This window comes from Hippichthys cyanospilos, chromosome 1 (genome assembly GCF_059441005.1).
Source record: "Hippichthys cyanospilos isolate Australia breed blue-spotted pipefish chromosome 1, RoL_Hcya_1.0, whole genome shotgun sequence".
Classification (NCBI taxonomy): domain Eukaryota; kingdom Metazoa; phylum Chordata; class Actinopteri; order Syngnathiformes; family Syngnathidae; genus Hippichthys; species Hippichthys cyanospilos.
The window spans coordinates 12168249-12194916 of record NC_142369.1 but is presented as its reverse complement, the minus strand read 5'-3'; the positions used below and the strand labels follow the sequence as shown (position 1 = coordinate 12194916).

At 40.0% G+C, this 26668-nt stretch overlaps 2 protein-coding genes across 2 annotated transcripts; both read left to right on the top strand.

Annotated features, from left to right (window-relative positions):
• Window positions 1-1344: 1344 nt before the first annotated feature.
• ier3 (immediate early response 3) lies at window positions 1345-2190 on the top strand. Its single transcript, XM_088423931.1, has one exon. It carries the CDS (start codon window positions 1399-1401, stop codon window positions 1849-1851), a length of 453 nt encoding a protein of 150 aa, XP_088280057.1. The 5' UTR covers window positions 1345-1398; the 3' UTR covers window positions 1852-2190.
• Window positions 2191-11237: 9047 nt separating this feature from the next.
• ddr2l (discoidin domain receptor family, member 2, like) lies at window positions 11238-25418 on the top strand. The gene is made up of 18 exons (XM_088429205.1): window positions 11238-11446; window positions 13014-13097; window positions 13356-13458; window positions 13543-13618; window positions 13930-14079; window positions 14372-14516; window positions 14586-14691; window positions 15232-15421; window positions 16222-16468; window positions 16548-16613; window positions 16702-16844; window positions 17082-17178; window positions 17404-17520; window positions 19083-19476; window positions 21085-21282; window positions 22153-22387; window positions 22823-22972; window positions 23481-25418. The coding sequence occupies exons 2-18, from the start codon at window positions 13037-13039 to the stop codon at window positions 23613-23615; spliced, it is 2613 nt and encodes an 870-aa protein (XP_088285331.1). The 5' UTR covers window positions 11238-11446; window positions 13014-13036; the 3' UTR covers window positions 23616-25418.
• The last annotated feature ends 1250 nt before the right edge of the window (window positions 25419-26668 follow it).

Below are 26668 nucleotides of genomic sequence, written 5' to 3'. Positions count from 1 at the left end.
AGCATCAAGGTTCTTCTAGCGAAATGTTGCTAAGGTTGGAAAAACACCGGCGGCTGAAATCCTAGCTTTTGTTTTTAGACTCAACAAGCTAGAAGTTCAACTTCTAAGTGTTGTCAACACCAATGTCAACATATTTAACAAAAACACTTATTTATCAGTATTATAGAATTTTTTAAACAAGTGTGTTTTCTATGTTTCCTAACTGAGTCTAATGTGAATACTGAATAGTTCATTAATATGACTAAACCTGACTATGACATTGATTTGTAAGGATCTACCACTGAGTTACTACACTATAGATGTTGTAATGGGATGAAAAAATATAGCAGTGATACCAGAGGTGAAGGTTACTAATGATTTAAGCACGAGATGTTGTCGCATTCCTGGCGTGTCTGTTCATGTTTATCATACCATCGGTAAAACAAGTTCAATGGATAAAAGGCTAATAAATGCAAGCTATATATTCATTTGTATCATCAACATGATGAAGAAAAACTTTTTCTCGTAAATGAAAAAAAAAAGATCGTATAACTTTTTTAATTTGACAGAATTTAATGTTTAGAATGTTTACTATACGTATTAAAAGTGAATATGTATTTTGAAGTGATTTTATAAATAAATTAACCAACAATCAGTAGAAAATAATACAAAAAACAAACGCAAATGAATATGAATACAAAATATTTTTCCTGAAATTGTTTAATAAACTACAGTTCCAGTCAAACGTTTGTAAATAAAACTTCAAATTTAAATGTTCTCAAACATGTTAGGCGCTTTCAAAATAGCAAGTTACTAACTCTTGATAATGCACAGCTGTGAACTTGATTTCATTCCGGCTCATAACGCATCCACATCATAACGCATCCACATCATAAAGCTGGCTGTGAAAATACCAAGATGTGCCCTGCGCAGACGGTGTCTAGTACTTTGAAGAATCTAAATGAAAAAACATTTTTTTGATGAGCATGCTTTAATAAAAAAGAATATTCCTTCATAAAGTCAACGATTAATGTATTAATCCACAATTAATTACATGTTTAAAAATGACAAAGCAATCAATTAGAAGGGGAAACATTTGAGGGTATTTACATTTTAAGATATATATTTTTAAATTAATTAATAATAGGGAAAATAAAAGAACAAAGGTTAATGTGAACCTTAACGTGAACCACAACCGTAAATAGATGATTAAATGTGTAATTTTTCCTTGTCTGCAGTTGAGTAAGAATGTGCAGGCCGAGGGGGCGTGGCTGCCTGGCGTGGGCCAGTCCTGTAGTGACGTCACGTCTGAGCCAACGTTTAAAAGCATCTCTTGCCTCTCTTGCCTTCACAAGCATTAAGACACTAACAAGCCTGATCTCCATCAGAAAAAGAAACACGGAAAGCAAAAGCGACAAGATGTACTCGACGAGTTCCACGATGACTCTGTACAGACGCGAAAGTTTAGCCCGGCGCAACACGCAGCCGGAGGTGTTCACCTTCGAGCAGATCCCGACGGCTCCCGCCCGGCCCAAGAAGCGCTGCACCCGGGTCATGTACCCCGCCAAGGTGCGCATGCACCTGCCGCCTCCGGAGAAGAGCGCGGTCAAACGCTGGCTGCTTCTCCTCGTCCTGGTGCTCCTGTGGCAGATTTACACCGAGGAGCCCTGCGCCGACACGCCGACCGGCAGCGCTCGCAGCCCGGACGACTACCAAGCCTTCACCGCCGTTGGCGACGCCTCTCCGGCGGCCGCCCCCTCCAGTGTTTGCGATGCGGAAGCGACGGCCGATGACTGCGCCGCCACCGGGCCAGCCAGCAACGGCTACATGGTGGCCCTGCTCGTCTACCACCGACTGGGCGGAGAGAACTAAACCACCCCGAGTGTCGCTGTGGTTCGACGCGAAAGCAAGCCGAGCGTGAAGGGACCCGAATGAAGGGGCAGCGGCGTGGCCGCTCAGCTGGCCGAGGAATCAGCTCCCTGCGCCGGCGTGGTGCCGATCGGCCCTGGGGCCCGGAGGAACCTGGAAGTCCAAGAAAGAACAAAAAAAATGTGAACTTTTCCCAGAAACTTGAATTTTTCATTGACTGCACTACATAACTGACTTTTGTCCTGTCTTATTTAGTTATTTATTTATTATTAATGTTATTTGCTATTTATTGATCAACACTTGAATAAAAAAAATGTAAATTATGAAAACGTGTAATCGTGTTTTACTGCACATCCATTCCTATAACACTAAATTTATGTGTTTTTATGGGCACCTTTTGCCTTTTTTGGAGAAAACATTTTCATAGTACATTTGTAGCCCTTTTTTTTCTAAGACAAAACATTTTCATAATTTGGAACAAAAATATTGGCGAAAAATATAAAAGCCCTTTAGAGTGAAATATCTTATTCTGTCTTTGAAATTATAGACCAAATCTGGAATCTAGTTGACATACACGTGTGTATAAATAAAAAGCAATCTTTTTACTGGAAAAATACATTGTTTGGTGTCCTGCCAAAAAAGCGTTTTCATAGTCTAATGTAACATTTTTGTGAGCAAATGTAGTCTCGTCATGTCGATAGCAACGTGTTATAACCTGCGTGTGAATCATTTCAAGTTTTAAACTTTTGCCCGTGATATAAAGCGACACTCAACTGACGTTCAGCTGATTCAACAATGTAAATAAATTTTGAATAGACATTACAAAAAATGTTTTGACAGAAGTAGGTAAAAACTTCCCCTAATTCAAATACAGTACGTGGCAGGTGATGAAAGGTTGTTCTTTGAAAGGAGTGCCTGGCCCGGTTGGGCGAGGGTAGTGCTATCACATGTTGATGTCATCCCTCAACTGTCTCAGCAGATTTTCTTTAAAAGCCGAGACGCTCGGTTGGTTTTCCAGCCCAGTGTGACAACATCACATAGAAGTTGTAAAAAAAATATCGTGACATTGTTTCGAGTGAGCGCTTGTGTTCAGGCATGGCAATGGAACAATGTGCACTAAAGTACAAATACTGGCCAAAGCAGCAGCATTGCAGGTCACCATGGAGAAAACGGAACATAGAAAAAGCAAAGACACAAGCTGGGCAAATATGACATGTTGAGATTGCGTAGATGCCCGGAGACCTTATATTGTCAAAACATTTACCACGTTTACTATGTTGAATGTTAGTGTGACGGAAAAAGGAAGTATGTAGGAAATTGCTTTTTTGGCTGCTTTGGTACCGAAAATAAATTTGTCAATACAGAACTTGTTTCTAGAAATGTGGTGTCACCAAACAATTATAGCAGAACGTACTTTTTCAACCTTAACGTTGATGCCAGTTTTGTAAGCCTGCCTATGAGGTTTTGCATTGTACATTGTACAGCAAAAGGCCAATGGTTGACAGTCAACCATCTATTTGTTTTTAGGTACTTCCCACCACAATGACTGTCAGGCATGAATAATCCGTGACAAAAGAAGGCCTGCGTATTTACATTCGAAGAGCATGCGCAAAAACAGAAGTCCCAGTTCCTGGGAAGTGAGCGTGACCTTTGGTCATGCTGTTGTGTGTTTAAATGTGTGAGTCAAGATTTTGCGTTTGTGCTTTTTATGTTGATTGTGAATGGATGGGTGCTTTGACGTCACACAACGTCACAGAAAGAAAATACAAACACCAATCACTGCTGGGGAAGTTGAGATTTTCAAATATTCATTCATTTTAAGTTTGATGCCTGCAACACATTTGTGAACAAAGGACACGAATTGTTAAATCTTTCTTTCCTATGATTACTTGACAGTCATGGGTTTCTCTTGTATTTTGCACTTCATATTGCACTGTGCATTTTCAATGAGAGAAAGGTACGGACTTTTGGCAGGCCAGGGGTCATACTCTTTTACGATGAAGCCAAACTTATGTGCAGAATGTTGCTAGACATTGTCTTGCTAACACAAACTGAGACATCATTTTTAAATTCTGCACATAAACTCAACCAAAAGGTTCTATTCCACCTTGGCCCAGAGAACAGGACTCCAATGATTTCCAAATGCAATCTGTCATGGACTCGTCAGACCACAGTATACTTTTCCATAGTCTGTTAAATCACATTTACATGACAAACTTCAATCTTTTTAATTGGATCTTATAACTTTACAAGGCAAAATATTTATAAGGACATGATAAACCATTTTAGTAAGCTAAAGGTGTGTTTGAGGCAAAACAAAACATTTCGCTGGTTGATTGTTTTCACCAAATAAAGTGTTGATGGAAGAACATTGCATTTATATGGAAAGCATGATCATCATTTTATTTCAAAATACAACATTTGAAAAATAAAATTCAAAGCTATGTTGATAGTCTTTTGCGAATAAATATTGCATCTACTTGAGCAACTACCTCTTTCCTGACTAAATATATAATTATTTTCTGATAATACAACCCTTTTCTATCAGGACAAAACTGAGATAGTGGCATCTCGCACTTTATGTGATGAGTTATTGTCTTTTCATGCACAAATATTGCACTTTTGTAGCCAAATACTCCATGTGTGATAGCTGCAATATAAACTTCATCTAAGCATGAAACATAAACAGGACATCATCTGAACAACATTCTATGTGTTTGTGTGGTTGTTATCAACACCTGTGTGATAGCGGTCACACAGGCACGCACACACACCACAGTGTTTGTGTGGTTGTTTTGGAGAGCAACACTAAACAAAAGATGGATTCATCACGCAGTTGCCAATTACAGGATGGTTTGGTGGTCACATGATGAGTCATGTGCTGCTGATGGAGTGAGTGGAAAGAAAGGAAAAGAAAGAAGAACATTCTATGGTCTTGTGTTGCTTGATTGTGATCAAACATGATCTTTTAGTCACTAAAAAGACTAAAAGTGACTGAATTTTACATGTATATGAGATCTCCTACTAGGACAAATGTCTCTCTTTGTGATAATACAATTTGTTATTTGGGGAGAAGAGTAAAGAAGCAATATCGGAACAGGATACAATTTTTAGTGATCAACTATATTGTCCTTTAGTGTTAAAATATGTTTATGTTTGATTTTGAAGTAGTTCATAACATCTTTGTAGTCTTTTGTAGCCTTCTTGTGAGCAAATTGTGTATTTTTTTTAAATGGCGTTATACATACATAGATGTAATTTCTATGGCAAATAAAATGATTTTTGTGGCCTAATGTAGCCTTTTGATGAACAAATAATGTTCTCAAGGCAAAACATAACATTTCAAAAGTTGATGTGGACTGTAGGTGAACAAAAGGGTAGAAGATTGCGTTTACATGAGTGTAACATTTTGGGTCACTTTTTTGTAATACTGTATACTGTATACTGTAGCCTTATGTGGGAAAAAAAATGATAAAATTACCATACCATTTTCTCATTGTGAGTAAAATTAGATCACAGATCACCTCTGCTGCTCATGAGGAATGTGTCATATTGATAATATACACAGCTCGGACTGTAATCGGAATATGACCAAGCTCTGAAATCTAAACTTGTCTTTCCAAATTGAAAAGAATGAAAATTTAATTATTTAACCCCACTCAACAATAGTTGTAATGGGCTTTTTAAACAAGAAAACTAGCACTGGTTATTAATTTACTTTATACAAACATCCAGCAATCATATTTTGTGCAGCCCTTTCTGGTGTGTGTGCTTTCACCACATGCAAAATAGCAGAAAAATAAATAAGATAAATCAAAATAAAAATTGACCAAAGAGCGGCTTGTACTTAAAAAAATACCATAAAATGGGTCACTCAAAAACTGAAAAAAAATACACACTTTGCAGTCAGATTTGGTAGATTTGTTCAACCGTTGTATTTTACGTTTAAATAATTGTATTAAAGGATTAAAACAAGTATTATAAGAGTCTTTGAAAACAAATATGAATTCGTATTTGATGATATTGTTAATTTCAAGACTTTACTCGAGTAAATATCTGTTACACGCATCATAAGAAATTATTGTTTAAAAAAGCAGTCAATCAGAATACATTTTAAAATAAGACCAAAACTAATCCCTTTATACCACTTTTTTCTTTATTTCCATGAATCTTTTTTGTGAGCAAATGTCATCTACTCATGGAAAATAGCAAATTAACTTGAAAGCAGAACTTTTACACTAATTTACAAAGTAGAATGTATTTGTTCTGGTCAAATGTAGTCTTCCCCCAAACAAAGAGGATTTTGAATTAAACAGTTAACATTTTTATATAACTGAAGAGTTGTGAATAAATGTAGCCATTTGATTTCAAAAAATTGCATTTACATGAGAAACTAGCTGGTCCATGCTAAATGTCTTCTGTTAATTCTTTCTTGCTCACTCTTACTTCCTTCCTCCTCCTCATCATTCCAGTGGTCTGAGTCATTCCCGTCGTGGGAGCGAGCAAGAGACGGTTATGAAAGGGGATATCTGGAAAGTGCAGGAGCCGGCTGGCTCTGACTGCATCAGCACAGGAGCCGTCTGGCTCTGACTGCATCAGGGCGGAACAAGTTGCGGTGACGTTGAAAGCCTCACCGTGAAACCTTTGCATATTTACGACCACTAGAAGGAAGATGAAACTTGTCCGCAAACCTCTGAAACCAGAAAGAAGCCAAAAACCTGTTTGAGAGGTAGAGCAGACAGCAACCAGCTCACGTGGAAAGTAAAAGTTCTGAACTCATCATGGAAATTCAAATAAAAAACATTCCAGTTTCAAATGAGCTGTTTGATAATCACTTGTGAAGTGGTTGTTCGTGTAAATGTCACAGCTGAAGGAAATGTGCAAGCATGACAGTGAGTTAAACAATTTGACCTGCCAAAACATTACACAATGTTGTGTATGAACCAAGAAGTCAACTCCTATGATGGCTTAAATTAACTCACTTAATAACCATTTGTATAATTGGTTTTGTGTTTAGTGTGAAGGAAGTGCAAAAGTGCTAACATGTTAGCAAATTCTATCATACGAGACAAAATTAGCAACAATCATTTGCATTTTTTTTTAACTGTCAAACTAGTATGCACGCATACTAGTGAACTAAACATGATAGGAACATAAAATATGTCACACGTTTTTAGAATTATTAGCATAATGTAACCGATTACATTTGGTGACGTGACGCAGGATGAAAGTAGTTACATCTTTACTGAATCGATTTTACCATCATAGGCATAACTAGCATGAATCAGGAAATATGCTAGCATAATAGCACTTGCCAACATACAGTATATGACAACATCAAGCAAATGAAGCCACTGGTGAATATGTCATATACATGCTAACATGTTAGCCAAGCAGACATGAACCCCAACCATTAGTTTAATAAAGAAAAAAAAAAGTTTGTGTCACAGGAAGGCATGCTAATTGTGTTAGAAAATGGAAAAACATTTTCTAGAAGACAGAAAACAATTTATTCACACATAATGCAGTTTCAACTTTTAGCTTCAGTGATGTGTTGCTAGGCATAAACATGCTAACATCTTAGTAAAAGTCAACACGCATGGGACAGCTCATAATTGTATAAAAACCTTGTACAAGTGTTATAGGAGAAGATTTCTGTGAAATTACCTTTATAACATAAGGAAACGCTAACACAACATGATATCATCAAGGAAACATGACAAAAATGTGATACACGAGAACATATTGCATTTTTTTTTTTTTTAGCTTCAGTGTTGAATGCTGGACAAAAGAAGTTTCCCTAAACATGCTAACATGTTAGCAAAAGCTAACACTTGACAGGGGGCATTTTATGAATGAGCTAATCGTTGTGTGAGTATCTGTGGTATCATGCCATGTATTTGTTATTTCAAAATGCATGTTAAGAATTCCTATGATCTGAAGAACACGTGCGGAATGTTGAGAGTGCCAGGAACTCCCCAGGAATGTCTCGATGTCACTTAAGTCACAGGGAGTTGACACCACCACAGCGATCGGTGTATCACATTTCCATCGTGTTTCCCACATGACTTACGAACGGAAATATGACAATGATGTTGTCATTTAGGTGCTCCACAAAGATTGTCAGACATTTGACACTTCTCATTAGACAGATATGGAACCAAACCTATATCAGGTTTGCTAAGATGTTTTCTCACAGGTATGAATAAAATGTTTGGTTTGGTTGCTTGTCTTTGGGTAATTAAGCAAAGCAAAAAGGAGGCTGCTATGCTTGCATCATCTCAATGGCATGTTCAATTCAGCATCAAAAGAGCATGTCTGTAACATTCACTTGAGTAACAACAAAATAATTTGTCTCCTTTTAATGATCATGGTAATCATTTTGGAATTTATGTCTATTTTTGAATCAACTGTTTTTTTACTTTCTCACACACATTCTCAACCTGCGGCTTGGTGGCACGGTGAATAGCTCCTCCGCCTCACAGGTCAGGGACCCAAGTTCAAATCCACCTCACTCCGGAACTTCCTGTGAGGATTTGCATGTTTTCCCTGAGCCCACACTTCAAAAACATGCATGGCAAGTGTTTTGGACATACTAAAATTGTCCTTAAGTGTGATTGGGTGCGTGAATGGTTGTTGGTCTCTGTGTGCCCTACAATTGGCTGGCAACCAGTTTAGGGTGTCCACCGCCTACTGTGCGAAGTCAGCTGGGATAGGCACCAGCAAGCCTGCGACTCAAGATGGATGGTTGGATGGATGATGGACATTCTCAACCTTATTTCAACGATGTTGTGTACCTGCCTTACCCAATAAAATACAGATTTTGGGCTATTTTACTGCGGCTTCTTCCCTTTGAGGAGCGGGGATAGGTGGTAATCATTGACCTGATTCTGCATCAACCAGGTCCTGAGGAAAACCATTTTGCTGAAGGTATTGTCTACCTGGATGGATGGATGGATGGATGGATGGATGGATGGATGGATGGATGGACATTTGTGATGCCCTTGGAGACTCATTTGTGATTGTAAGCAATACAAATAGACCTGACCTGATTTGAACTGATAATTATGATAATGATGATGATGATATTGTTGATGGTGATGCCCGATGATGGAGATGATAAAGATGAAGAGGACACTGTAGCTGATGATGTGGCGATGGAGATGTTACTGTTGATGATGATCGAGATGAAGATAATTATAGTAGTCGATAAAGTAATGAAGAAGAATGCGATGAATCTAAAGGCACGTACGTGTTTGGGCACGTGCGTCTTGTTGGTCAATATTTAGTCATTGGGTGTTCAAAGTGTAGTAATGTAACACACCCTCGACGCGCCCCGGCGAGCAGGCACACAGGAATTCTTTTTTTTCTTGCTTTTTTTTTTTAATGATGAAATCTATGTTGAAATAAAGTAAGTTCCTCCTGGGCACCTGGTAAGAACCAAGAAGTGGTAAATCCGTGTTTGCGTGATGCCTTACAAGGAGCGCTTAGTGTGCTCTATTGCTACATGACAATTTTGTGTGTGGAGAGCGAGGGTCGGCAACCCAAAATGTTGAAAGAGCCATATTGAAGAAAAAAAAAAACCCCACACAAATCCGCCTGAAGCCACAGAAAAATTGAAAGCCTTATAAATGCCTTACACTTGTAAATCAAGGTGGCACTGTTTTCAAGTCAACTGTCAAAATATGTCAAGTTCGGTTTCATATCAAAATACTATTTTGTTTGGAGACACGATAATAGAATAATATGATAAAAAAAAAAGTGTCCATGACTAAGTAGGCTACAATAATGAATATTTCTGATTGATTCGTTTTTTTTGTTTTTCCTCAAGCTAACCCTGTAGAGAATGACGCACTATGTGACTACTCTGATGTACCATGGTGCTTTTAAGGTAACTTTCATTTTAATACTAATGTATTATGTTTTGTTCCAAGAAATCATAGAAATACAATAAAGAAATCAGATTTTTGTTGTCATTTTTATTTTGGGGATTCAAAAAAAAACAACAACAAAATGGAAGGCGTGAGCAACAAGACTCAATAATATTTCCATGTCATTCCAAAAGTCTACCTACAAATATCTACCTATGACAGGCTTGCTTTCTTACCCATTTAATTTGACTTTAGTTTTTGTACATCATTGGACAGCTTTTCAACATTGGGCGTGTAAGATGGGTTTGGTATTTGACAACTTATTACTGTGATGAATTTCTTGACAGCATCTAGTGGTTCTGAGCCAGCTGCGTTTCCAGAATCTGCCGCCAGGCAATACTGGTTGGTGATGAAAAGGAAGACCTTTTGGGGTCAGGCATCTTCGTCGGAAAAAGATTTATTCTATAGTTTCATACTGCTGATGTTAAAGCTTGCTCATACAGTCAAGATGGTGAGAACACGCGTGGCTCTTTGTTTTTGCTTTTTAAACCCCTCTATCGCCTTTTTTGCTACTCAAATTACATGTTCTGGAAAATCTAGTCAATGGTCAAGTGGTCAGACGGTCAGGGGTCCAGCAACCCTCAGCCCCCATGGCAGGCCCAAAAGGCATGCCTTTGTCTCTACAATGAGACTATAGCAAAATACTAAAGAAATGAATAAAAATAAATGAACATGCCAAAATACACATCATTACAAAGCAAACATACAGGCAATCCTTCCGCATTGACAATGAAAGGAAATGATTGATTCCTCTGTTGTCCTCAGCTAGCTTTATCTTTATCCATTTTGGATCCATGACACTTCACACGCAAGCTATTCTTTTTTTGTTTGTTGTTGTTGTTATTTTGCTGGCACCACGCCTATGGCAACTGGATGAGAGTATACATTTTTAAGTACATTTTTTATACATTGTTTGGAGTTTCGCCGTGCGTGTTTGGAACAGCGCTTTTTACGCCTAACGTTCCAAACGCGCGCATTATCACGCTCTCCTCTTCCTCGATAACAACATTCATGCGGTTAAAGACATGACTTAGCATTATAAATAGACATGTTGCCCCTTGTTTTGTCTGACAGGAGAGAGTGAATAATAGTCACGTGAAATCTGTAGCGGTGATGCGTTGCCATGGTGACAGACCACAAGGTAGAGTAAATGTGCGCGCATGTGTTCTAATAAAACTTTGACCTTGAGACCTATAGTAAGACTCCGCTACCACCTGGTGTTCAAACACTAAGCTTACATTAAAAATTATTTTTGGACAAAAAATTACGAATCTGAACTCAAACATGAACAGACGAGAAAATAAATGGTTTATTTTCACTGCAGAAAAGTTCAAGGAGTTTACTAAAACTTATGGAATTGTTGTGATTTTTATCTTATTGGCCATGTCAGACGTCAGCGTGTTTGTCTTCTTCCGCCACTTCCTCGGAAAACGGAAGTGAGGTAACAGTGTGTTTTTTTTTCTTCTTCTCTCCCCGACCCGTCTGTCCTCCATGACACTTTGAAAGTAAACTTTAGCGAACTATCCCGAAAACTTCAACGCAAGAACTTTTCCAAAACTCTTTTCAAACTTCGCACTGGAAGCTGTTTCCTACGTCGACAACAACGCACACGCAAGCTATCGTGGTGTGTACGCGCATGTCGAGCAGCGCGAGGCGAGCGAGGACAGGTAAAAAAAAAAAAAAACAAAAAAAACACGCATCTGACAACAAAAGTTATGACGTCAAACGCAAAGAGAACACTACTCGACGAAATCTAGGAGCACGTTTTGTTGGCGTTCAAGAGCGCCAGAAGTTTGCGAATGTACTCTACCGGACGCGTGCGCGTGTGATTGAAGAAGCACATGCACGAGCACGGGTGCTGTGATTTAAGAAGGATAAACTTTCTAGTTACCAGTTAGTTTAGCATCCCTATGAGTTTGTTTGTAAAATAACATGACGTCATCTACATGAACCCAATGCTCCCTTTTTTTGTAGCTCTATGTAATAATACCTTTTTGTTTCGAATGGGTTCTCAACGTTATCTATCTGGTTAATCACAGTAGAAGGTTTGAAAACACCTTCAAATTGAAACGGTCTCAAACACATAAAGAGAAAGCAAATCAAACCGTTAATGCTTAAAAATGCACCAAAGTTAGTCAATTCAGATCATAAAATGCCGTTCACATTATTAAGCTAACGGAGAAAATAGTTATCTGGGTAAACGGCGCCTACTTTGAAGATTCTAAATTATAAAAATAAATATGTTTAAATGAACGTATTATTTACCAATGAGTTAAGTGTTGATCTATAAAGAGCTAAAAAGGGAAATGTGTCCTTTTCACTGTGGACATGATATGGAATCCAACAAAAAAAAAAAAGAAGTTGAAAAATATGTTGACATGCTTTAAAATGTTTTTTTTTTTTTAGTTGCAATTACTTAAAAACAATCTCCTGGAGGGCAATAACAAAATATTTATTTGTGCTGTATTTTCCAACCACCGGTTCTGTTCCGTGTGTGCACACCGACATGTCAAATCAAGCGCTTCTGTCATTCCTCTCATGCCAACAATCCAAAACACAACACAACATACTCGTCACGACACGCCAGTGTTTTTCCCGAACGAAATCCATCATGGTGCTGATTTGATGTGTGTGTTTGTGCGTGTGTGTGCTTAAAGAGTCTGTGCAAATAAAGTCACACAGATGTACACCAACAACTTCCTCTCTTGTCATAGTTTTGTACACGTACAAAAACATGTGACATTCCTCTGAGGAGAGAGTAAAAGCGAGAGGGCGTAGGAGAGATTGAGTAAATGAGAGAGAGTAGTGACACATCACCAGATGTGTTTATGGACCTCTGGAACTTTTGATCGCTGTCATGCGACAAACTGAGCAAAGTATTAAATTGTCCAAAGAAGGGGAAGCAGACATGAATGCTAACCCGCTAGCTTGCTAACCAACAACAAAATGATTTTCATATTTACCTGTGCTGCTACGTAGAAATATTATGGGATTCTTTCTGAGTACATTTTGTAAACTTCAGCATTGAGGAGTCTCTTGCTGTTTCTTCTACTACACTCAACGACAGCTGCATTTCTACACGATGTTCCAGGCGCTTGTAGTCCTATAAACTTCATTCTAGTTTTTGTAGTTCTTAGTGGTCCAAAAAAGAAAGAATTTTAGTGTCCCTATTTGTCTAACTATGATTGCGCCTGTGTGCATAATCATCTGACCAGTTTGTTGGGTTGTTTCCAGAGATGTAGTGTGTGTGGCCCATCATGCACTTCTTCCTGCTGCTCATCCTTCACGCCGCAGCAGCCGTCGCACAAGTCGATCCAGGTACACACGACACACACACCACAGATGGTTGAACTGTTTGTTCAACGTAGGGCTGGAATCACATTGATTTGTTTTTCCTAAACCTCTTTCTTTAAACCAATGATGCCAAAAAATAACAAATGGTTAATGAAAAAAGTCAAAGTTGAGGTTTCATCTTCCATCACACTCGGACAGAGTGCGGGGGGAGATAAAAAGAGAGCAGGAGGAAAGTGAGAGGGGATGAAAAAAGACTGAGAGTGACCTACTATGTGTGTCCAGCACATTGTCGCTATGCCCTGGGCATGGAGGATGGGCGGATCAAGGATGATGACATCAAAGCTTCCAGTCAATGGCATGAGACCACGGGACCGCAGTATGCCAGGTCAGCATTATTGTTCCAAAGTTTGAAAATGCGATCAATAAATGTGTCGCTTCAATTAGCTTTTTTGTTTTCTGGTGGCGCCAGGTTGAACCGCGAGGAGGGTGACGGTGCCTGGTGTCCGCAAGGCCAACTGAAAGCTTCCGATACTCAGTTCCTTCAGGTTTGACTCCAACTCTTTAGTCAAAATTGAAGTGTTGCATATTTCGTTCAAGAGAACTGGGAAAGAGGAAAGATGACTTTTGGATTTGTCTTTATTGTTGTTGCCCTAATCACATTCAAGAGTTTTGAAACCTTTTAATTCCCATACTTATTGAATGCAGCATAAGTTGATGTTGTTACAGTGATTAGAAGCTAACTGCATTCTAACCTGCTATTGTGCTCACAAGCCACATCGTAAAACCTGCTAACATCTTTCATACTAAAATGCGTCATATGAACATGTTTCATGCGATGTATCTTCCATGGGCTTAGGTGGACTTGCGTCGTTTGACCTTCCTGACGGTAGTAGCCACTCAGGGCCGCTACGCCCGCAACGGCATTGAATTCGCACGAGCGTACAGCCTAAACTACAGCAGGGACGGAGTCATATGGAAGTCATGGAAGAACCGCTTAGGAAGCACGGTGGGCATTCGTTTGTGTATTTATGGTGGTAAAAAAGTGTGTGTCTGCCTGGATTTGCATTCATGTGTGTTTTGCATGTCTATACCTAAAGCGAAAAGCACTATTTGTTTGAGGAAGTCCTTAGACTTTACAGGAAGTGGTTTACGGCATGATAGATGCAAGGAAGGAAAAAAGACAATCATTCTGCCTGTGCTCAAATCACATTCTCACTCCAGGAAGTGATATTATTTCTTCCTGTCATCCATGTTTATGGGCGGAGCATGACCTTGGAAGTGTCTGTTATTGGACGCAGGTAATGGAAGGCAACAAGAATGCATACGCGCCTGTCATCAACGACCTTCACCCTCCGGTGGTGACGCGCTGGGTGCGCTTGATTCCTCTCACTGAGCTGTCCACCGTCTGCATGCGAGTGGAACTGTACGGCTGCCCCTGGGATGGTAGGCCACACCCACATTGAGTGTTGTCGCCGTCGATAGTTGGTGATGTTTTGCGTTTGTCATCCTCAGATGGGCTGATTTCATACAGCGCCCCTGAGGGCCAGCAGATGATGCAACCTGACCTTCCCACCGCCATCCTCAATGACTCCACCTATGACGGCGTCCACCAAAAGAGGCGGGTCAAATCACTCTTGCTGTTTAGTCCTCCTTCATATGCTTGCATAAGCAAACGTTAATATATTATATTAGCACTTTTCATTGCTTTCATTCTCAGATCAAAATGGTCAACAAAAAAGGGGCCGGCAGAAGTTGTGAATTTACTCGAAAGTGCACATGGACAGTCACATTTCTTTGACTTAGATGTAATGAATGACTACTGCTGTAGCCATTTGTAAAAACTGAATCCCTTGTTTTAAGTAGTCAGGCCCTGTCTTTGTCAAAAATAAATAAATAAATGCTTTGGCCATTTGGTCAAACTTTTTGGCCAATGAGTCATTTACTTAATCCTAACACGCGTCATGCTAACTTGCTAGCACTTTTCGTGCTAATATGCTTGATTTAACCCTATGCTAAAATGCCTCATGCTAAGACTTCAAAAATGTCATGCCATGATGCTAACATTCTAAAATAGATCAAACTCAATATGCTTCATCCTGACCCCGTAATAATTGGCATGTCACATGCTCCCTGTGACTGAGTGCTCTCATCCCAACAGAAAGTTGTCCGGGGGTCTAGGCCAGCTGACAGATGGCGTTGTAGGGCTGGACGACTTTTTGTTGACGCGTCAGTACCATGCGTGGCCAGGTTATGACTACTTGGGCTGGAGGAACGTCTCCATGGGAACAGATCAGACCGTGGAGATGGAGTTTGTCTTTGACCGACAGAGGAACTTCACCTCAATGAAGGCATGCTATTATTTTGAAACACTTCCGTTACTTGATTGTCTCTGTGCTGTCCTTTTGACTTCAAGATCTTTTACTTTCAATTGATAGCCTACTTGGTTTGTGCAGAATTCTGCTTTTATTCCTGAAGGTTTCATTGATCTGCACCTGCTCTTTCCTCACTTTTATTTCAATAACCTAAATATCCTAAAGGTCATTTTTGTCTAACACTCTTATTGTGAAAAACCATGATCTAACAATTGAAGTTTGCTTATTCAATTAACATGAAAAACATTCACCAGTTTTTTTTTTGTTTTTTTTTTTGTCAACTTCGGTTCTAACAGTCCTAATTTTGGAAAATGATCTTTCAACCAATTCCACTACTTACTGTGTGACATGTGCAACAGAATTGAATGCCTTTTTTTTTTTGGTGGGGGGGCACTGAAGCCTTTATTTGATCAACAATAACAATTTATTGTACTTCCTCATTTGAATGTATTTTTGGTAAAAATAATTTACCTAATTGGCTACTTCCTTTTTGCATCAGCTCTCGTTATTTTGAAAATCATCATTAACCAGATTTTTTTTCCTGTAAGTGCTGTCTCAGTCTTTAAACCTTATAAAACGTATTTTACCTTCACGCTAAAGTGTTCATATTTTTACAGCATCGCTCCAATTTAAAAAAAAAAATCCTGAAGATTTACTTGGTGATATTTTAATGCACACCATCTTAATTGGAAACAGATCCCTTTATTTGGTTGTTTACTTCCTGTTGGCAGCATCATTCTCTCATTTTGTAAATCCTTCTCTATGCTTCCTGTTAGGTTCACAGTAACAACATGTTTTCCCGTGGCGTGAAGATCTTTTCGTCTGTGTCATGCTGGTTCAAGCCCCGCGCCTTGTCCATGTGGGAGCTGGACCCTGTAGTGTTCCACACGGTTCTGGATGATCGGAATCCGAGTGCTCGCTACGTGACTGTGCCACTGGAGCGCCGTGCTGCCACCGCGTTGCGTTGCCGGTTTGCCTTTGCGGACACCTGGATGATGTTCAGCGAGGTTTCCTTCCAATCAGGTAACACACACACACAAACGTATATTGTCAGTCAAACACACTAACACAAACATTATGGTAATTCTTTGTCCCTCATCAGAAGACGCATCAGTGTCAGTTACTCCGCCGTCCGTCGGCGACTCCAGCACAGCCCCGTCCATATCAGGCATGACTTTACAACTGTTTTCTTCTTGAAATTCTTGCCTTCATAATTTTTTCGCTCAACCACCATCTTGTTTTTTGCCCCCGCCCAGCCGCCAACCCATCTTCCAGCGCGGCGCCCAGTGACAGCAATACGCCCGTCCTGATTGGCTGCCTGGTGACCATCATCCTACTGCTGGTCATCATCATCTTCCTCATCCTGTGGTGTCAGTACGTGTGTAAAGTTCTGGAGAAGGTGAGCAGGAGAAGAAATGGGTTTTGTGAACATTTACTATTTACATTTTAATATCTACCGCTTATCTTTGATAGCAGTCTGTGCACTTTGTGGATTGCAGATTTAAAAATGAGTCCATTGACTTGCATTAGTACACAAGGCATATCTGACGCATTCAATATGGTGGCCGTGCGTGGATATCCTTGAAACAGGCTGAAGGAATGGTCTTATATGTCTGTGGTCGTTCCCTTCCTGCAGGCTCCTCGCAGAATTCTGGGTGAGGAGATGACAGTACGACTCTCGTCCTGCAGTGACACTATTATCCTGCAGACCCCACCTGTGCCTCCCCGCGCTGGTAAGCCTCTTGGAGGGATTGTGTCAGCTCTATGCTGTGTAAACTCTGCCCGCAGTCCAGTCCAGTGCCCCAAAATATCATTAGACCTGGAATTGGAATAGTGTTTTGTTTTTGTTTTTGTTTAAAGTAATGACAGCACATATCCATTTAAAATGTTGATTGCGTTCGATTAATAAAGTCTGGCTATTTTCGTAGGCCCTCATACGTGCTCATCTGTCCCTCTAGGCCTAGTTCAGTCGGACCCCCACTACGAGCGAGTCTTCCTGTTGGATCCTCAGTACCAGAACCCTGAGACGCTCCGGAACAAACTGCCCGAACTCTCGCAGAGCGCCGAGGCCTCAGGTTAGCGACACGTTGCTTCACTTCCTTGGCTTTTTGGGGAATCACTCCCCATCTATCCCAGCCATTTTGTAGCAAGTTCAAATTTAAAATAAGTATAGGATATCCCTTAAAAAGTGAACTCAGTGTATTCCTCTAAGCATCTTGAAGAGTTGTGGAAAAATCAATGTAGCCCACGATGCATTGTGCTAATACAGTATTCCATTGCCACTTCACCCTTCTCTTTTTGCGTCATCAGTGCTTCACTGCTCTCAATTTACAGCAGCGCTCACACAATGTATTGCAATAACACTCCCACACTCAGTCCTAACGTGGCGTCTAACGCAGTCTAACAGCCTATTAATACTCGGTCTTGTGCAGCTACAAATGAAGGCACTTTTGCTTAAAACTAAACCGCCGCTCATCATTTTGCATCGATGGAGGCATGGCATTATCTAAGGGTGTTTTGGCTACAACCCTTCATAACTAATACATGCAGGACACTCTACAGGCAGTGTATATGTGGGGATGGGGGTGTGGTGTGAGCGGATGCATGAGGGATTGACAACATAAGCTGAGCCTAGCCCTTTAAGAACACTTGCATTTTGGGGAATGGGCAGTAGGTAGTTTTCTGAGCTGCGGAGAGAGTTACTGGCTGCTCATCATCTTCTTATGCACCGTGTGTTCTAAAAGAAAAAGTTTGTGCCCAAAAAGAGACACATGCCTGTTGGCTTTTGTACTATGGTTAGGAGATCACATGACATGGGAAAGAATGGCAGGCAAGGTTTTATTATGAGGGAACACTGTACAGAAAAAGCAATGCACCACAAAAAGGATGCATGTTGAATTATTTTCTGGAAAAGCTTACGAGAACATCCAGACTGTATTTGGGGTTAATCAGATGCATCTAAATGGTCGGAGGTGTTTGCTAATTCAATTAACATGAGTTTGAATGTAGTTGATAATCCTGAGCATAACTACAACTTTATTATAAAAGGGATCAGTTTTTTAATTTCAATGTGCGCTCTTTAAAAGATGCAAGTTTTTCTTGAGTCGAGTTGAAAAGGTTATAGGTTGCCTTTAGTTGAAAAAGTGTAAGAACTGGCATTTGAGCAGGGGTGTATAAACTTTTACTTTAAACAGACAAAACATGCTTGATTCACACTGTTTGTCTTGGTTAAAGTTTATTATACAACGTTAAATAATTATTATTTAAAATTATAATTTAAAAAATGTATCTTGTCAAAATGTTTAATCAAACCATATTTTATGAACCTTTACTAGCTTTATGCTAGTGCATGTGCAAAACCTCCTAAATGTACTTAGGTAAATTAGCATAGTAGCGCTCATGGTATTTATAAGCCTTAGTGATTACCAAGTCAGGAATAAGCGAATGATTCCAAGCACAGTCTTTTTCTTCCTCCTCTTCTTCTTTTCCTACTTTTTCCTCTCCAGTCTCCTAACGCTGACTTCCTGTCACATGACCTCAGCCTGCTGCACCCAAAGGTGACACAGTTGAGAAAGAAGTGCTGATAATAGCATGTAATTCCAATATTAACACCATTATTGTTGTTTTGCGGTTACAGCGTGCGGCGGGGGGTACGCAGAGCCCGATGTGACACAGTGCACGCCGCACCAGTGTTTCCATAGCAACGCGCCCCACTATGCCGAGACGGACATTGTGCATCTGCAGGGCGTGACGGGCAGCAACATGTACGCCGTGCCCGCCCTCACCGTCGACTCGCTGACGCGCAAGGACATCTCCGCCTCAGAGTTCCCGCGCCAGCGGTTGATCTTCCGCGAGAAGCTGGGCGAGGGACAGTTCGGCGAGGTGCATCTGTGCGAGGCCCAGGGACTTGCCACCTTCCTCGGTGAGGAAGAGGAGGAGGTGGACGGGGGCGTGGCTGGGCGGGACCGGAATGAGCGTGCCACTTTGGTCGCAGTCAAGCAGCTCCGGGCAGATGCCACCAGCCAGGCCAGGTATGATCCCTGGAACACTTCACAGTTGAAGTACATACACTTCAGTTGTATTTGACTGTGCAATACACTTGCATTTAATCTTTAAAATGTGTTTTGGTATCATATTTATTCTACACTCCTAACACTTGTAATTGAATTACTCTAATACCCCAAATATAGGACGCACCCTTCATTTGAGACACATGCGACAATGTCAAATGTTGTAGCAAAACAGAATAGATCTCATCTTTGTAATTTCTTGATATTTTCTTGTGTTAAGGTGAAGTGTGAATGCCGCACCAGTGCAACATTGAATGCACTCGAAGCAATTGTTTTTCCTTTTCCTCGTGATGCAGTTTGTGTTCATTTTGCCCTAAATAATCGATGTTGCGCACCATCAGTGTTCCACCAAGTTTATGATTGTGTATAAATGTCAAAGGACCACAAGTAATAAATCACTCAAATTGAATACCTTTCCGCGTTCCCTAATCAAAGCACACTGCTGCTTACCTTGCTACTCTTAATTGAATCAGCTGGAGAAATCACAACTTTTACATGATCCTCTCCATTTTAGTAAAATTTCTGTGTGTGAGCAAGAATCGACTCGGACTTTGGTTCACTCTGCTTGCTTCTTTTATTGAAAATAATGCCATAACAACCTCAGCTGACATCAGCTGCGGTTAGGTGCAACAGGCACTGGCTCTTATATTTGTGAAATTATGGCATTATTTAAGGACAATTAAAAAAAATGCTACAACCATATTTCAAGCATATATCACAAAGGGCAATAGCAGGAGCAATAGAGTGCAGTTCCTCTGTGTTTACGTCAAACAAATTCCTTTGTGTGTATGTGTGTCCCCCAAACGTCAGAACTTATCTTCTCTCAACCAACATCCACAATCATGTATAAAGATGTACAAAATAATATTATTATATAATATTAATATTTATGTGCTTGTTAAAAGTGGCATCAAATAGGATTTAATTGTCAGCGAAAGACTAGAGCTTAAAATACATTGTAATGCACCATCAAGTTGGAGACAAGAAAATTACACCCAACAGAAGCACACCAGTAGATTTTTTTTTTTTTTTTTTTTGCCAACACTGTTGCTGATGTTAGAATAAAATCCTGTTTTGGTTTGTTTTATTCTTACAAAAATAAAGATATGATTTTCATGTTAAACATTTGACTATTTTACTGTACAACACTTCCTGCTATTATAGTTGTTTAAACAGCAAAACCTGACCGAGTTTAATGCAGGTGTTTTGGGGCAGGAGATATTTAAATTTCATTATTGTTTCATAATTGTATATTGTATACTGACTGTATATTGTAATCTAGTAATGTCTTAAAAAAATGAAATATTGTTGACAAACTTTCCACTTTTTAAGAGCTTTTATCGACCGATTAAATCAGCCTTGAGTCATCCATGCAAAACAAAATCTGTTAAATAGCGGCAATGGGATCCCATGACGAATGAAGGTTTACACTAGAGCCACTATTAGCTTAGGTGAACCGAATTTAGGTGAGCGCATCCTGTCACTATGTCGCTGGGATGGATAAATAAAGATTTACCTTTTTTTTTTTTTTGCCTATAGTTAGTCATTTTTGGCCCACTTTGTCCGCAGGAACGACTTCCTGAAGGAGATCAAGATCATGTCACGGCTGAACGATGCTAACATCATCCGACTGCTGTGCGTGTGTGTGACGTCTGACCCGCTCTGCATGGTGACGGAGTACATGGAGAACGGAGATCTCAACATGTTCCTGTCACAGCGCGAAATGGAGAGCACACTCACGCATGCCAACAATATCCCCTCCGTCAGGTGAGAAAAGTACAAGTTGAGGGTTTTTTTTTTTTTTAAATACTCATATATTTTTATACCCATAAGATACGGGCCCTTAAATGCATATTTTATTCACATGATGCAGCACTTGGCGTGTTTATTTTAATAAAAAATTTCACGAATAATTCATCCTTAAATGATCAACAATAAGATTTTAATAAATTATAATGTTATTGAAATAATGCAACTTTTAACACGACTTGTTGATTTTATTAATAATAAATGCAGGCGTTGTGTTTAATTTTCTTTTTACTAACATTAAAAATGAAGCAGAATTAATTTACTGTAACAAACGAGTTTACATATACATTTTTCTTTGTTTGCTAAATAATTTCTAGTTACTATTCTTTATGAATTAAAAAAAGAGGCTGCATTTTGTTTTTTTAAACAAATGTCTGAAATGTTTCATTAAACGGATGATTATCTTATTGTGAAAATTATAAGTATATCTCTATTATATATATTGTATAAATCTATTAATAGTACAATGTCAAATGAAAATTTGTGTCGAAGAAATAGTTAGGCATTTGCATTTTTTTATAAGTAAACAATTGCAGGTACTTATTAAATAATAGTATGAATGAGTACCTTGAAATATTAAAATTAATACACAAACATTGATTTACATTTAAATAAAACATTGATAAGATTTAATAGGTAAATAAAGGTAATGGTTAAATAATATCTAATACATTTTAAAATACGATCAATTAACTATTGGGCAGTACTTTGCGAGCGTGGTTTCCCAATGACCTTGTCCATGTGTCCATTTTGCGGTCAATTGTGGCCCGTGAGCACAAAGTTTTACTCAGCTAAATGTTGCTTTTATCTCCACGTGGTCTCTGGCAGCCTGGCGGACCTGCTGCACATGTCGGTGCAGATCGCATCAGGTATGAGGTACCTGGCCTCCCTGAACTTCGTGCACCGCGACCTGGCCACCAGGAACTGCCTGCTGGACCGCCGCCTCACCATCAAGATCGCCGACTTCGGGATGAGCCGAAATCTCTACAGCAGTGACTACTACCGCATCCAAGGTCGCGCCGTGCTGCCTATTCGCTGGATGGCATGGGAGAGCATCCTGCTGGTGAGCGCCTCAACGATCCCCTCATCGACTCGAGTGCATCGTTAGCATCAAACATATGTATACTCGACCCCATTCCCAACGACAATCATGTCTGGTTGACGTGAAAACCCGCGACAAAGCGAGACTAGAAGAAGAAAAAAAATCCTTTTCGAGTTTCCCTCTTCTCACACACCTTAAACTCACCGGAATTTATTAAAACACATTATAATGTGAATGTCCTCTATTTGTGGGTGACCGAGACTGATATAGACAAAACATCAACACCATGCACCTAGCATGCACACAATCATGAACCCATGGTAAATAATTACCCCCATAGTTAAATTATTCGGCACACACCTTCATAGTATGACAACTCCTTACAAGAAGCTAAAATATGAAGGGATTTATGTTGAGTCCTCACCCTCTGACCCTTGTGACGCTCTTGTGATCCAGGGCAAGTTCACGACCTCCAGCGACGTGTGGGCATTCGGGGTGACCTTGTGGGAGATCTTCACGCTGTGCAAAGAGCAACCTTACAGCCTGCTGACAGACCAACAGGTCATAGCCAACACTGGAGAGTTCTTCAGGAACCAGGGCAGACAGGTCAGCGCAATCGTACCTCGCACTGTATATCAACAATGCAAATTGCCCAGGCCAAAGAGACTGCTTCACGGAAGCCATTGGCAATGTAAATCCTCAATGACAGGCAAGAGCAATCGATGGCATGCCGCTCAATAGATTAGAAAAGTCCAAATATCTCACAGACGGGTAAGAGCTCTTGATAAAATATATGTCAGGCACAAGCAATCGCATGTGATGTCATCAATCAGTAATGGTAATCACTTTACAAACAGACATGATCAAAAGCGTATGATGGATTAGATCACCAATGTCAAACATCAGACAAGTCAGACAGAGCAATCGCCCTTGGTAGAATAGATATGTAAGGCAAGTGCAATCACACACATAGATAGACAAGATCAGTGGTCACTATTAAATTGATTAGCACCTCACAGAATCAGCAGGTATAGGTATTTGAGATGGCAGACATAAGGGGGCGAGGGTATACGTAGACCTAAGTCCACTCCTGACCTAAGTCTCCCCACAATAGGTGTTCCTGTACGCACCTCCGCTCTGCCCACCATCCCTCTTTGAGTTGATGATGCGTTGCTGGAGGCGGGACATCCCTGACAGACCCTCCTTTGAGGGGCTCTACCAGGCCCTCAGGCCCCATGTCAACCAGTGACCAGGACCAGGAGGACCTCCGCCAAGGCAAGAGGAGATGAATGCCAACAAAAAGTCTGTGGAGAAACATTTCAATTTTTTTTTTTTTTTTACATTTCCTTCAAACAAAAAACTCTTTTTCATTCACTTTTTGACTTTTTTTGCCTTTTTGGTCTTCAGAAACCATCTTCTCATACCTGTGGTTCTTCTTGCAAAGAAAGCACTGTGTGTGTCTGTATTGTTCGTGTATGCGTGTGTGCATACGTGTATGTGCTTCCTGTCCGTAAGTAGTACTTCCTGTTTGTGTTCTAAGCACACTGGAGCTCAGAGGAGGGTCAAAGTTTGATTTTTATTTTATTTGATAACTTTGTTGTCATTGTGTAACACGCACTCTGGAGCAACGCATTCCACTTTGTTCTCATCAGATGTACGTGGAACACGTGACTACGTTTATATGTAATCTGTTCAAGTTTTATGAGCTAAAAACAAAAATGGTGTGTGTTTGTCAGCAAAGCTTACTCGAACTCTTTCATTAGCTGACAAATTCAACACAAGACTAACCTTTTGTTCTTATGAATTTTAATGTCCTCGCACAGTTGGTAGCTGTGGCTAACTTATTAGCATTGACAAATTTAGTGTGACTATCCCATTGTTACTCGGACTCCATTTCTTACCAAAGAGCAGTGGTTATCTTCAGAGTTAGCGTGTTAACAGACTATTTTTTCCCAGTTTACTAGCAAACACAGTTACTCAGGAATGGCGGCTTTGCTAGTGTTAAAGTAGTGACTTAAGACTGCGCTAACCTATTGTTCTTCTTTGACCTAATTTCCTAGCTAGCTAGCTCACACTAGCTCAGGTTAATGTCTAGCTATACAAATAGCTAGTTAGCAACATCAAATTTAACATGACAGTATTTCTTGGACATTCACTATCTCTACATAGTGTTCATCACGACAAATCCAATGAGACACAAATCTGTTGCTCTTTCGACTCCGTTTCTTAGCGGACAAGCTAGCTCAAGCTAGTAACTGCCGTCACACATAGCTTGTTAGTAATTATCATTTCAATGTGTATCAAAATTGGACTTTTTTTTTCTTCTTTTTGTTACCCTGTGTCAAACTAATCTGATGACATCAGATGCACGTCCACAGTTTGCAAAAACAAAAAGTTGTTTGCTTTAGTGGATGACCACATTAAGCTCAGAGTCAACTACTGGAGTTTGTTACCAAAAACAAAACAAGACAAAAAAATTCTGAGTAGCATCACCTTCAGTGGCTAAACAGCTGCTTGATATTTTAGCCTTTTTATGACTTTTTTTTCATGTCGTTTTTGTAGTTGTGCAGTAAATATGTTCAAACATTTATTTAACACACGTCACAAACAACCTGACGTGAAAAAAAATCACATGTTTATTTTTTGTTGGCATTATTTGCTCTTTTGTTTTGCTTGTGTTTTCAACTGCAGTTTTGTGATGTTACTGCTTCACAAAAGATAGGCTACATTCTAAGCTAAACGCCACATGTTTAATTTCAAAAGCAAGAAAACCACTAAGCTCAAGTCCATCTCCCGGAATGCTTAGCTTCCCCCGAGCATGTCGCCGAATGAATGCGAATAAGTGATGAGAAATTAGTGACTGCCTGTCAATCAACACATAACTTTTTGTTGTTGTTTTTTGACTATTTAGATTATTTACAGCTTCATGTTTTGTGGTTCACAATTTTTTTGTACATAGCACACTTAATATATCGCCACAAGCTTTGTAATCCGCCCTCTTTGTTTTCTTCTTGAATAAATGAGTGGCCCCGCCCACTGGCATTTTTGCTCATTTCCTACATGCCCATACTTGTGTTGAGATGAGTCAAGATGCTGTCAATGCTTTGCAATTCTATTCTGTCATTGGCTGACCGCTGTTGTGACAGCATCGTCATAAACGCGCTTTTCTCGGCCGTCATGGCTCCTAAAAAGTTTTCCTTCACGTTGCAAATTGACGTAGCAGCGGCAGCTATTGTCTGATGTTAGCACGCTTTTACATGCCTGGCACACGGGGGGTAGGCCCGCTCACCCGCCGGGCCCCCTCATTACGGTCGTGCACACCTGCTTCTTATTGGACAGGCTACTGAGCCTTTCATGTTAGCCAGACGCTTGTTAAACTTTACAGCCTTAAGAGCGTGTGCAGCTAGCGGCTAACGCTAACTCACAAATGCACCCCGTGAACTGGAAAATGTTAAACGCTATCAGGATTGTTTATGATTATCATGACTGTCGTTTACTGCAAAACGCCATAGACATGATCGTGGAAATTAGCATAGATGCTAGGGTTAACAGTTATATTTATAAAAATATACCTAAACACCATAGCGGTTAACCAAGGCATATCATTTTGTCCGAAAAGAAAATCTACTTGCTTAATTCTCACATGTATTGCAAAACCTCTTTGGCAAACTAATATAACATGTAGTATGTGTGTGTTCATTTACTGGTGTGTTTGTATGTGTACAGTAAATGAATGTGCACAAACAATGTATCTGTGTGCATGTTTGTGTGTGTCCATATGGTATAAAGTATGTGCACGTGCTGATGTGACACGTGGGTGGCTGTGTGCGTGCGTGTTCGTGCATGTATGTTTTACAGCGTGCCAGTGGGTGGAGGAAAGTGCTTCAATTTCATCTTTACTTTTAAAGCCGCCTGTGCTCCCAGCAGGTGGGAATGGGGGCACAGAGAAGAATAGTGCCCCCAGACCCCCCCCAATACCCATTATAAAAAACAAACCTATGAAAACAAAGTTAGTTGTCGATTTACCTTTACCAGCTTTACCAGTCGATTTACCAGCTTTCATAGGGAGACTTCACCTTCCATTTGTCTGTTAATCATCTTCTCTCTTTGTACATTTGCACCCCATAACAGCAAGACGTCTTTATCGAGTCATACCTCACACACCAGGAGGAGCAGATAATTATCTGCACAGGTTGTGGAAAGTTAGGAATAAAACCTGATCCACTCCTCCTTGATTTTTATCGCCGCTGTGCCTGCTGCTTGACTTTAGCTTTATTCCAGGTTTAGTTTATGTCAATAACA